Consider the following 11,862-nt stretch of genomic DNA (forward strand, 5'->3'; position numbering starts at 1 on the left):
ATCCTCATCAAACACACCTGCCTGTAGCTTTCCAGTGATCTTGAAGACATTGATTAGCTGGTTCAGGTGCATTTGATTAGGGTTGGAGCTAAACTCTGCAGGACAGTGGCCCTCCAGGACCGAAGCTGCCCAGCCCTGTCATACATGATACTGACTAATAGTTTTGACTGAGGAAATGTTTAAATCAAGTGGACTCACACGACAGGTGAATTCCAGTCAGTGCCTATAAAAACCTGTTTGATACTTCATAATTTTCAGTGGTTGCAAAAATTGTGGGCGACAAAAATGGCTGAGAATATGGAAATTCTACAGCTAACAAACTTCATGCTGTACCCACGCTGATAGATGTCAGTAGTCAAAGACCACTGTTGTATCGTCGGAAACCAAAAAAAGTCGATTATGTAGTGCACCATTAAGTAAATAGTACTGGAAACCACCAAAAAACTCCTTAGCAACCTCATAGCAACATGCTAAAATATATATATAGTTTGGCTGAATGTACAGAAAAGTAAGTGTTGTGCCAGATTTTAAGTGTGAACTGTCCCTCAGAAGTTTCGGACGGACTGTGCTGTACTCTGGGGGAGCCGTGCTACATCATTGGATCCAACAATGTTCCAGTGGTCACCGGCCCGCCTCCGGTTGCCGTGAAGAGGCCCACTATAAACTGGAAAGACGTGAACAGGTGCGTCAAATGCATGCAGTCACAAATGAAGTGACTTTAAACAGATAGATCACCCAAAATGTACAAATCTGTCATCATTTACTCACCTGTATGAGTTTCGAGTATCTGCCGAACACAAAAGAAGATATTTTGAAGAATGTTGGTAACCATAGACTTCCATGATATTGTTCCATACTATGTATGGATATATTGTTCCATACTATGGAAGTCAATGGCAACCATCAAATGTTTGGTTACATTCTTCAAAAGAAGAAAGAAATTCATACAGGTTTGGAACAACTTGAGGGTGAGTAAATGATGACAGATTATCCCCAAAAATATAATCTTTTCAAAACCTAGTAGAGTGGTTTCTAAACGAGTTCTCTTTGCAGCTCCATGATCTTCGGGCAGAGTAAAGACAGTGCGGAGAACTCTCTAGTGAGCGAAGGACTGAAGGAGGCCATTAACTCGTACCTCTACATGACGGAGGAATGTGAGGACTGCTGTCAGCTCTGGGACACATGAGTGGAAGACCGTCATGAGACTTGGAGGACGAGTGTTTGAATGAGGTTGGACTCTTGATGCTGTGATATGGGATGAACACTTTACAGAAACGAACCCAGAAACGAAAAATGAACCAAAATGCATCGAAGCGTCTATTTTCATTTGTGTATTTCTGCATAAAAACAGTTTAAGAGCGAAAGCGGTGTCGGATGAAGTTCCCGGACGCGCGCACTGACTCATTGCTGTTCTTCCAGAGTGGGTGCTGGAGACAAAGATGTCACAGTTTCCTGTGTGGACGCGCTCCTGGCGGACATGAAAGAGAAAACGACTGAAGGAAAGAACGACAGAGGGGTGTGTGAGTGGGAGGGGGAACACAGCTGGGTGGCGCACACATCCATTTCCACTCCACTCACACTTTCTGGAACGTTATCAGTGTCGTGCTTATTACAAATATGATCACAATCAGAGAATGATACGTCACAAGAAGCACAAAGAGGCTTTAGCAATGGTATCAGAGTTTGATGTCATTTTTTGTTGAAAATGCCAAACAAAATACGTATTTATGACTTATGACAAATGTTGTGAATCTTTGTAAATATATATGGTCGCTTAAAGAGATAGTAAAGACCCAAAAAAATGAAAACATTTACTCACCTTCACGTCATTCCAAGCCTGTTTGAGTTTCTTCTGTGGAACACAAAAGATCAGTTCCAGATCCCATTGACTTTAGTTGTATGGTCAAAAAATATAATGGAAGTCAATGGGAATCGCAACAGTTTGGTTATCAACATTCTTCAAAAGATCTTTAAAAGATCTTCTTTTGTGTTCAGTCATACAGGTTTGGAGCAACATGAAGGTAAGAAATCCCCCAGTTTTCATTCTTGGGTGAACTATCTCTTGTGATATATATCGACATAAGTTATGTTCTTTTAAATAAACTCAAGAGAAAAAACAAGGTCATCTTTGTATTTGTAGAAGCTGACAAAAGCATCTTGAATGAGGTGTTTCCTGTCAGTCTTTGCACCCATTGTTCAGAAAAGAACCGCAGTCTTGAGCAGCAGGAAGTGAAGGGCTATGCATTGTGCAGGGGGATATTCATACCAGCTATGTTCTTACCGTGTAGTGCTAATGAGAGCACTCTCAGAATGGCTTTAGATATTAAAAATCAGAATTGATTTGAGAAGTTCCAAGGACTTTTATCTGTTACATAAAACCACAGTTTCTCCTCCACACGACTTTGATGACAGACATTTGAACTAAAGATTTCCATTTCATATAATCTTGACAGGCTGTATGTTTCTCTACGTGTAGTAAAGTGAATGATTGGCACAGTAGTTTGTTTGATGATAAAAGGTAGAGCTCAGTTACATTGCAGTGCCACCTGGAGGCTGTGGTATTGCAAATATACATGTATGTGTATATATATATATATATATATATATTTGATAGTGTTTAGACACTTGAATGTCATTAAGATAAATTATTAAACAACATAGATATTAAAAATCAGAATTGATTTGAGAAGTTCCAAGGACTTTTATCTGTTACATAAAACCACAGTTTCTCCTCCACACGACTTTGATGACAGACATTTGACAGGCTGTATGTTTCTCTACGTGTAGTAAAGTGAATGATTGGCACAGTAGTTTGTTTGATGATAAAAGGTAGAGCTCAGTTACATTGCAGTGCCACCTGGAGGCTGTGGTATTGCAAATATACATGTATGTGTATATATATATATATATATATATATTTGATAGTGTTTAGACACTTGAATGTCATTAAGATAAATTATTAAACAACATTTTTCAAAGGAAGTTAGCGCAAGCACACTTTCATGTCTCAAAAAGTCCTTTAGGTTTCGGTTATAAAAACAGTGTTTAAAGTCTGCATGAAATCAACAGAGCAGCATTTCAAACTACCTTTACAAACACCCTTTTACCCGTCACGACTCAAACATCACAAATACAGCTCTTACGGGGTTATGAAAGTGAAGCATGCCTTAGGTTAAAGTGGACTACTTTCAAAGAAAGGTCCAACATATTAGCAATACTTTTAATTTGAACTTTAGAGAAGAAACTCCACAAGTGTGTCGCATCGATTGAAACCCAACCAGTCCATCAAATTCCTCCATCATGTAAAAACTGCCAATGTTTACCCGTTTTACTTTGTTGTCTGTAGGGTTGCAAAAAGGTAACATTCCAGAAGTTTTGAAAACTTTCCAGGATTTTTTGGAATATTCCAGGGATTTTTGGAAAGTTTCCGGAAATTTTCCACCCCTTTGCAACCCTAGTTGTCTGTATCTGTGTATTTTGGCAAGTCTTTTGGCTTAAAGTTCTGTACCGAAATCTTTATTTCTTTTTCCACACTGGCTAAACACCCTCTGGCTGAGCCTGCTACAGTAGCCATGCCCCAAACGCTCGCTATTGGCTGCGCAGCGGTATGGGCGTCTTATTTTAATGATCGGACAAACATTTTAAGCCTGCCACAGATCACTTTAATTATTTGTTGCCATCAGGATGTGAAGAGAATTTCAACCAGTATAACAAAAAATATTTCTGGAAAAAAAATGCCTTCCCTACATTTAATTAAATCCTAAACATCTAAACTTCAAATAATTGAAGACTTTAATGAAAGAGAGAGAATGAGAGAAAAAGGTTTTAAAATCTAATTTTAATGACGGATCAAATACCAAATTAATATGTATACAAGCACACAACGCTGTGCCGAAACGGTCATGACAGATAATTCAGTCTGCAAAACATCTCAATGTTATGAAGGACGCTTTTAAAAAGGGAAAAAGAAATGGAGGAAGGTCAACCATCAGTTGAAGACTTCTATCTCTTGGGCCAGTTTGGGCGAATCCCTCTGCAAACAGAAATAATCCCATCATATAAATGCTTTTTTTTTTAAACCCTGGCAGTGATTCATTTCTTCAGTCTAACTGTGTGTGTGTGTATGTGTGTGTGTTACCGGTCAGATTTGGCAGGTACATAAGACATGCTCCTGCCACCCACAGCGCTTTTCTTCTGTCCTTTTTGGTTTTTCTGAGAATCAAAATTGGCTAAAAATCAGTGATCTTGCACAGCTAAATCAAACCAAGCAGATATTTCTATAAACAGTGAATGCTTGTCGTTTCAAAACAGGTTAATACCTTCTGCTTGGGTCCATGTGCTTGTCTGTTTGGATCAAACTGTGAACTCTCTTTTGATTTACCTGTGGAAAAAAATACAAGCAATGAAGACAGTGCCCTGAAAACACCAATCGAAAAAAAAAATGCATATGAAAAATGACAGAAAAAAGGCAGATGTCTTACCAGCGAATATTTTAAAATTTGACTGGCTGTAGTCAAAAGGTTTGAAGTCTTGTTCGGGAACTTCAGGCTCTTGAACATTCTGTTTTTTCTGAGCAGGTTTTGTCGACTGATCAGCCACCGATGTCTCACTTTCAGTCTTTGAGACTTTAACGTTTGGTTTAAGACTCTCTTCACCAACATCACTGGCAGCTCTCTCTCTTTTCTGTCCAGCTTGCTTTGCTTCCTAAAAACACAAGATTGTCAAAACCTGAGTGTAGAATGAAGAAATAATCCAATGCAGCTTGTACAGTTGGTGAGCTGAAGCTTCCTCACCATTACTTGCTGCCGGACAGTGTGAACATTTTGCAGTGACTCCTGGTAACTCAGTTTGGCTTTCTTTCGTTTCTCTGAAAGACAGATACAAACATTTATGCACAATTAAATTATCACAAAGATGGTTTAATGAAACCTCAGACTACACAGAGTTTCTATAAAACTGCTGTGTTATTTGTACCTTGAGCTTTCTTGGCCTGTTCTTTAGCTTGCCGTTTCTCCTGCGCCTCCTTCTGCTGCTGCTCAACACTCTGTAATTTCCAGCGGTTTCGGATCTGTTTTAAACAGAACAACAAAAATAGTCAATATAAGCTACTTGCCAATTTAACCTGAACCCCTTCACTGCACTGGGAATAATCTTGGAGCATTTGTGACTCCCTGAATCAAATTGATCGGTGCCTTCAGATTCACACCCCATATTTATATGGTTTTCTGCACATTTGTCTACACCTGTTGTCAAATGTCCTGTCCATTGTAACATATATCTGTTCTGTTAAGCTTAAACATGATAAAAGCATGCCATAAAGAAGAGACGCTAAACATCCCCACTGTGTGTCATGTTAAGAACGGGTTAAAACCATTCAAACTGGAGACATTATTTTGCTATAAGAAAACAAAAAAACTATATACACAATACTAAAACTTCACAATATGTAAATAAATGGTAAATAAGTAAATATAATTAGTTTTATTCAATATTTACTAAAGTAAATACACTGTAAATAAAATAAATACTAAATATAAATCATTTTATATATTAAGAATAACTTATTATAGAATATTATATAAAAGGTACTAAATATATATTTATTAAAATGTATATATAATAAAATATAATTTATATATAAAGTAGGGATGCACTGATACCACTTTTTTTCAGAACGAGTCCGATACCGATACTTTCATTTTTGGTACTCGCCGATACCGATACCTGAATTTTCACAGCATTTGTAAAAATTTTTTTTTTATATATATTGGGTACAGAAACAAAATAATAATAATAATAATATGAGATGTATACATGTCATATTATTATTCATGAAATACAGGCGTGAATATTGAATGTTTAACATTATATTAATTACTTGCATGTACTTCATAGACATCCTTAATCTCTAATAACTCCATTCTACTCTCTGTTGTTCTGTTTTCAGTGTTACTTTTTCGATTACGAGTACAGGAGCGCAGTATTGGGCCCGATACCGATACCAGTATCGTATCGGTGCATCCCTAATATAAAGGGATATAATATATATTATATATAAAGAGGAAAAAAAGAAACTATACCTCATAAATCTTTGAAGAGGGGTCATATTTGGCATTCTTGGATATGTGAATGTCCTTTGATGGTAAATACTGAAAACGAGTGTTGAAATGTCAGTGAATAAGTACACAACACAACTTGACAAAAGGCATGAACTAAACTGAAGTACTGTACCATTCTGAAGGGGTTCTCAAAGGACCCCATGATGCTGTGAGCTTTTTGTTGTGCCACAGTCAGATGAGCAGGAGCTGCTGCTGCCTCCTCCTCCTCCTCAAACACAAATGACACATAACATCCTCAACACACATCAAAACTCCCAAAACAGACTATCCAACTGAAGAGGAAGACCATTAACAACTACAAATGTTTCAACATTTTACTAAATTAACTTCCGCTAGACATGCTAAATGATAGACACATAGACAGGTTTCTCGAAATTTCTTTTTTAAAGTCCTACTGCGAAGAGGCTGATTTTTGCTGAAGCTATCAGGCCGTGCAAGGATTTCTCCTCTGGGTTCACGCTTTCATCCTCCTCCTCTGAAAACAAAACTCCTGGTTTGATTGGAGTTTCTAAATGCATATGTAGAGAAAATATCAATTAGTGGTTTTAAAATAACACTAAGGCAATTTAAGACTCATGAGGTCTGCACAATATCTAGACCTACCAAAGGAGGAGAGGTCCAGGAAATCACTTTCAGACGAGCGGGAGATGTCATGCGGTCCGAATGAAGTAGGCTGTGGCTAGAAGACAACAGCAAAAGGGGCAATTCAGAATAAACTCAATAATACTGCTGCTTCTGCCAGTTTGGATCCACAGAAAAATGCTGAACATATCGGTCAACACACCTTTCTTTTAGGAGTCATTGATTTCCTCTTTTCAGCAAGTACCTCTGTCTGAAGAGAGACAACATTATTAGTCAATACTGATTTTATACTGTCTAGACTTTCATATTCTGCAAAATTACAAATGATATAATAGAAGTGAAAGAGTCTATGAGCTAACTGGTGTTTGTCTGAGCACACACCTTGAGTAAAGGAGTCTCTCGAGCCTGTTTGAGAAGCTGATGAAGCTCATTGATCTGCTGGCGCACTAGTGCTGGAGTGGGGTTACAGCACGCGATGATGCCCTGAGGCTCTCTAGAGAGGGAACAACACAAGCGTTTATACAGCTTCCTGTGAGGAGCAGCTAGCTCACAGCCTTTAAAAGAATAAAGCATTCAAAGAATAGGGAAAAAAAGGATTTCAAATGCACTAGTCCACTCAAACGAAGCTGAAACAATGGCTTGTTCAGAAATCACCACGGTTATAAAGTCACCCATGTCTACATATCAACATTTTTTTCAGTAATTTGGCCCATCCTGATAAATGATTATCATAAAATGCTTGCGTTCTTCAAACTATGACACTGTGTGGAGGTTAGCCAATCACACTACTGCTCAAACGTTTGGGGTTGGTAAGATTTTTGAAAGAAGTCTCACCAAGGCTGCATTTCTTTGATGAAATAATCAGTAAAAATATTAATATTGTGAAATATTACTACAGTATAAAATAATTGATTGGTACACCAATATATTTTTAAAATGTAATTTATTCCTGTCATCAAAGCTAAATTTTCAGCATCATTACTCCAGTCTTCAGTGTCACATGATCCTTCAGAAATCACTCTAATATGCTGATTTGATGTTCAAGAAACATCTTACTATTATCAATGTTGAAAACAGTTAAAATTTTTGTGGAAATATTTTTTCAAGATGCTTTGAAAAATAGAAAGTTCAGAAGAATTCATTTGTTTGAAAATAGAAATATTCTATAACATTATAAATGTCTTTACGTCAATTTTGATCAATTTAATGCATCCTTGCAGAATCAATTTCTTAAAAAAATAAATTAACGATAGTGTATATCTACATGGTATACAGCAAAAACAGACAGTTTCATTCTAATAGTTAATAAGAAAGATGAAAATGCTCATGAAAAACTACACCAAATTATTTTAGAGAAACACCTTGACGAACACCAAAAGTGGACATCTTTACATGAAAACGTATAGACTAAATTTAGGATATGGGCCCTTTAAAACTTACTTTGGAAGCTCCTCGGCGATCTTCATCATCATGTGGTTTGGTAAGACATATCTGTGGAGGAACAACATTCATGAATCATACCAACTACACAGTAACTAGTAATCTGTCCAGACATATGCAGAGAGACGGTTTGGAGCATTACCCAGTGCTCTCATCGTTCTCCCGTCCCAGTTTATCTCTCCAGGCGTACAGCAGTCTGAATGCCGCCAGCTGCTGCGTGTTGAAGCTCTTCTTCTGCTTGCGGTACAGCTCCATGTACGAGTCCTCCGTAAAAATAGGCTTCACATATTTCTAAAGAGAAACGCATGATGGTTGTGAAAATACAACGAATCACTTGGAAGAGCTGGTTCGTTTAATCGATTCAGTTGAACGGATTCAAAATGATTACCACAACAAAATAAACACATTTGATATTTTCTGTGCATTTGGGATGTTTAATTAGTTGGCATGAAGAAACCTGTCCATACCTTGAGCGAGAGGTCTCTGCTCTTAGCCCAGACCTGCTGAATGAGGGTGGGCTGGCTGTTGCCCGTATCATACAGGTCAGCTCGGACTCGATCGTACACGTACAGCAGATAGTGAGTGTCAGCCTGAGCGTACTTCAACATCTCATCCGGCAACGGTCTACAGACACAAAACACACACTAGTATTACCACAATGTCTGCTACAGCCATCAGACGAACAGAAAAATTGGGGCTCGAGTAGGGTTGTGTCGGTGAGGAAATTTTCCCACCGGTTAATCGATGTGTGACAACACCGGTAATACCGGTATCACCGCGGGGGCGGGGCGTTCCCTCTTTTCCTCGCTTTCCTTCACTTTTAAATAGATTGTAAAAGCTGCGTGCGCATTTTACTTTCACTTTCAAATAGCGGCAATTCGCCGTTCATTTTGTCTCATAATGAGATTAGATCAATGAGGAACGATATGATGCTGATCAATCTGTGCTAAATGCACTGAACGCTGGGATTACCGTATCCTCCAGTCTGCCAGCTGGTAGCGTTTATCAGAGTTCACACTGCAGTAGACTTTCAGGAGATGGTCAAGGGAGTTTCGGCCGAGGTTTAGGCAACGCGCAGCATGATGGGTGTCAAACATGTTGACCACATAAAGCCCAAAGTCCTTTTGTAGCCACTCGATGTCAGAGTCGGCACCGTGAAACACCTGCAGGAGCAACACGTGATGCATGCAACATAAACAACAGGAACCACAGCAATCATCAAATGGCATTCACAGCACGTGTTATATCTATAATGTGACACATTTATGAATGAAAATAAACCTTCAGCTGGATATAAATGGAAGGTGGGACTTAATTTAATTTGTTTGATGGATAAAACTTGGTTAATATTTTTTTTTTACCACCCATGCAGCCTTAGTTACGTAAGGGATAATCAACGGCTAGCCGTGCGTTAAAGGATTTTAAATGCACGACGTGGAGGCAAAGAACCACCCGACGCGAAGTGTCCGCGAAGTGCATTTAAAATCCTTTAACGCACGGCTAGCCGTTGATTATTCCGCTTATTCCATGGTCATTTGCCAAGTTATAGACAAGTTAAAACTAGTATTGCTCTTTGCAGCACAATATTTGACCGAATGGGTAAAAATGAGTGTTATTTTCATCCGTTACGGCACGTTAGCTCTAGCATTCTGCCCGCTTCAAATCATACACAGAGATGAAATAGTGCGGTAATATCACATTTATTTGAATGAATTATAGCATGTATTTCAATTAATTATCGATCGATCGTTTGAGAGAGAGAGATGACAGTTGTGTGTACCTGCGTTCTGCGTCTGCGCGTCTCTCTGTACAAACAATTACTTAAAAAACAGCGATTTTACCACCTCGTTGCTGGGGAATATAATGTAGCGATCGAGTATCTAGGCTATTTTATTAATGAATTCACGGGAAGCGTTGACAACAAGTTTGTGTGTGTGTGTGTGTGTGTGTGTGTGCAGCGCAATCAGCGATCTCTCTTTCTCTCTCTCTCTCTGTGTGATGTGTGTTGGTTAGTGTGCATCAATTAAAGCAGCGCATTAATATGGAACGGTGATTAAACTGACTTGGAACAACCTGTGCATTAAACGGTTTTACTGCATACCCGCCAGCGAGTCAGAATCCAGTATTCAGACAGACCATGGAATAAATAATCACAAGTCATTATGGAGGTGACTGATTTGTTGCACATAAGGAAACATTATTAGTAAAAAGACCAGGTTTTGTCTTTAGATTTGAATTTGAATATATACATGTATATGCAAATTGAATGACAAGCAACTCCCAAAATTCAGCCTGCCATGCATAAACACACACAAGATTTATTTTAATATAACGGAGATACTATTATAACTTTAATCTTTATATTTTCATTTTCATTTTAGTAAGTTTTACTAATTATGTTGTGTGTTTTGGTCATTTTTATAAGCTTTTGTTTTTTTTAAATGTCTATATAGTTTTAAATTTTTATTTCAGTTTTACTTAGTTATTTTAGCACAAATTTGCTTTGGCAACTAAATGTTTTTTAATATATTTTATTTCAGTTAATGTTTATTTTATTTCAAGTGGCATAAAAGTTTTTATGCTTTTAGATTTAGTTAGATATAATAACCTTAACACACACACACAAATCGAAGTGGGTAAATCTAATAGAAGAGCATAATATTAAAGTCAATCACCTTCATGATGGCAGGGTCGGTGAAAGTCTCGTTTAAGATGTACATTTCACTGCGCAGCTCCAGCGTGTCTATGAGGAAGTCTTCCTCTCGTGTTGATATCTGCATCAGACACGTGATTCCCAGAAAGCTTCTGTAGGAATGATGCTGTAGACAGAGAATTTGTGCGAATTATAAACACCTAAAGTGATACACGACTAAACAGCATCATGAAAACCTGAAGCAGTCATACCTCCAGGTCCACAGCGAACTCAGACACCTTGGCTAACTTCTCATTCAAAGCAACGAGGTCATCTAAAGTATTGATGAACTGACAAGTGGACTCGGCAAGAGGTTTATACATCTAAAACACAAAGAAAATGTGACAAAGACTGAAATCACAGTTCCTGGAAAACAAACAGGATGATCAAGCCATTCACCTGGACTTCAGGTTTACACTTCAGACTCTCCGGCATGACCACATGATCCAATTCATACTGATAGGGATGAGAAAACCTGAGAAACAGCATTACAATCCATTTAAAACAAGACTAACATTAAACCCTGATGTAAAATAACAAACAAACAAGCACTGGACGACTTTACACTGGATGAATTACATAAATGTGTGTCTTACATGTCGTCCACATGCTCTTTTGTTCTCTGCTGATGGATAAAATCAACCAATGCCGCAGGAACATCCAAATCCTCCGGTCTCTCCTTACGGATGTGTTTGTTGGCAAAATCTAGTCATACATTTGGTTACATTTTAGTATTTGAACACATTACTATTTTTATATTTAAATTAATTATTTAATATTAAAATTGGAATAATGGAACTCATTTGAATAACACTAAATTTCATTTTTATTTAATTTATATTATTTCTCTTTTTAATATTATTGCCTGGACCTGCAGATACTGCATTACATTAAAATTCATTTTTATTTAAATTTATATTTTCTCTTTTTAATATTACTATCATATTAGTATTTGAACGCATTACTATTTTTATTTAATTGAATTATTGTTTAATATTACAATTATTTAAACTCATTTACATAACATTA

At 37.5% G+C, this 11,862-nt stretch overlaps 2 protein-coding genes across 5 annotated transcripts in view; one reads left to right on the plus strand and one right to left on the minus strand.

Moving 5' to 3' along the window:
* Positions 1-1,956, plus strand: part of LOC107705729 (src-like-adapter 2) — a 5,664-nt gene extending 3,708 nt beyond the window's left edge. Inside the window, exons 6-7 of one of the 2 annotated variants that reach the window (XM_016509171.1) lie at positions 550-682; positions 1,054-1,956. In XM_016509171.1, coding sequence (XP_016364657.1) covers positions 550-682; positions 1,054-1,186 — 266 coding nt within the window. In that variant the 3' untranslated portion in view covers positions 1,187-1,956. The remainder of the gene's footprint in view (positions 1-549; positions 683-1,053) is intronic. The other variant, XM_016509172.1, reaches the window with a different exon arrangement.
* A 1,868-nt stretch (positions 1,957-3,824) lies between these two features.
* LOC107705727 (exosome component 10-like) overlaps positions 3,825-11,862 on the minus strand; it is a 10,757-nt gene continuing 2,719 nt past the window's right edge. Inside the window, exons 6-25 of one of the 3 annotated variants that reach the window (XM_016509166.1) lie at positions 11,430-11,538; positions 11,233-11,308; positions 11,046-11,156; positions 10,817-10,960; positions 9,114-9,304; positions 8,609-8,765; positions 8,284-8,432; positions 8,142-8,192; positions 7,083-7,194; positions 6,904-6,951; positions 6,723-6,798; positions 6,515-6,627; positions 6,232-6,324; positions 6,081-6,149; positions 4,975-5,068; positions 4,794-4,867; positions 4,482-4,704; positions 4,320-4,381; positions 4,139-4,212; positions 3,825-4,033 (exon numbers count right to left, since the gene is read on the minus strand). In XM_016509166.1, coding sequence (XP_016364652.1) covers positions 4,003-4,033; positions 4,139-4,212; positions 4,320-4,381; positions 4,482-4,704; positions 4,794-4,867; positions 4,975-5,068; positions 6,081-6,149; positions 6,232-6,324; positions 6,515-6,627; positions 6,723-6,798; positions 6,904-6,951; positions 7,083-7,194; positions 8,142-8,192; positions 8,284-8,432; positions 8,609-8,765; positions 9,114-9,304; positions 10,817-10,960; positions 11,046-11,156; positions 11,233-11,308; positions 11,430-11,538 — 2,057 coding nt within the window. In that variant the 3' untranslated portion in view covers positions 3,825-4,002. Of the gene's footprint in view, positions 4,034-4,138; positions 4,213-4,319; positions 4,382-4,481; positions 4,705-4,793; positions 4,868-4,974; positions 5,069-6,080; positions 6,150-6,231; positions 6,328-6,514; positions 6,628-6,722; positions 6,799-6,903; positions 6,952-7,082; positions 7,195-8,141; positions 8,193-8,283; positions 8,433-8,608; positions 8,766-9,113; positions 9,305-10,816; positions 10,961-11,045; positions 11,157-11,232; positions 11,309-11,429; positions 11,539-11,862 lie in introns of all 3 variants that reach the window. The other 2 variants (XM_016509164.1, XM_016509167.1) reach the window with 2 other exon arrangements.

Source organism: Sinocyclocheilus rhinocerous, unplaced genomic scaffold (assembly GCF_001515625.1).
Source record: "Sinocyclocheilus rhinocerous isolate Xijiao unplaced genomic scaffold, SAMN03320098_v1.1 scaffold263, whole genome shotgun sequence".
Taxonomy (NCBI): Eukaryota; Metazoa; Chordata; class Actinopteri; order Cypriniformes; family Cyprinidae; genus Sinocyclocheilus; species Sinocyclocheilus rhinocerous.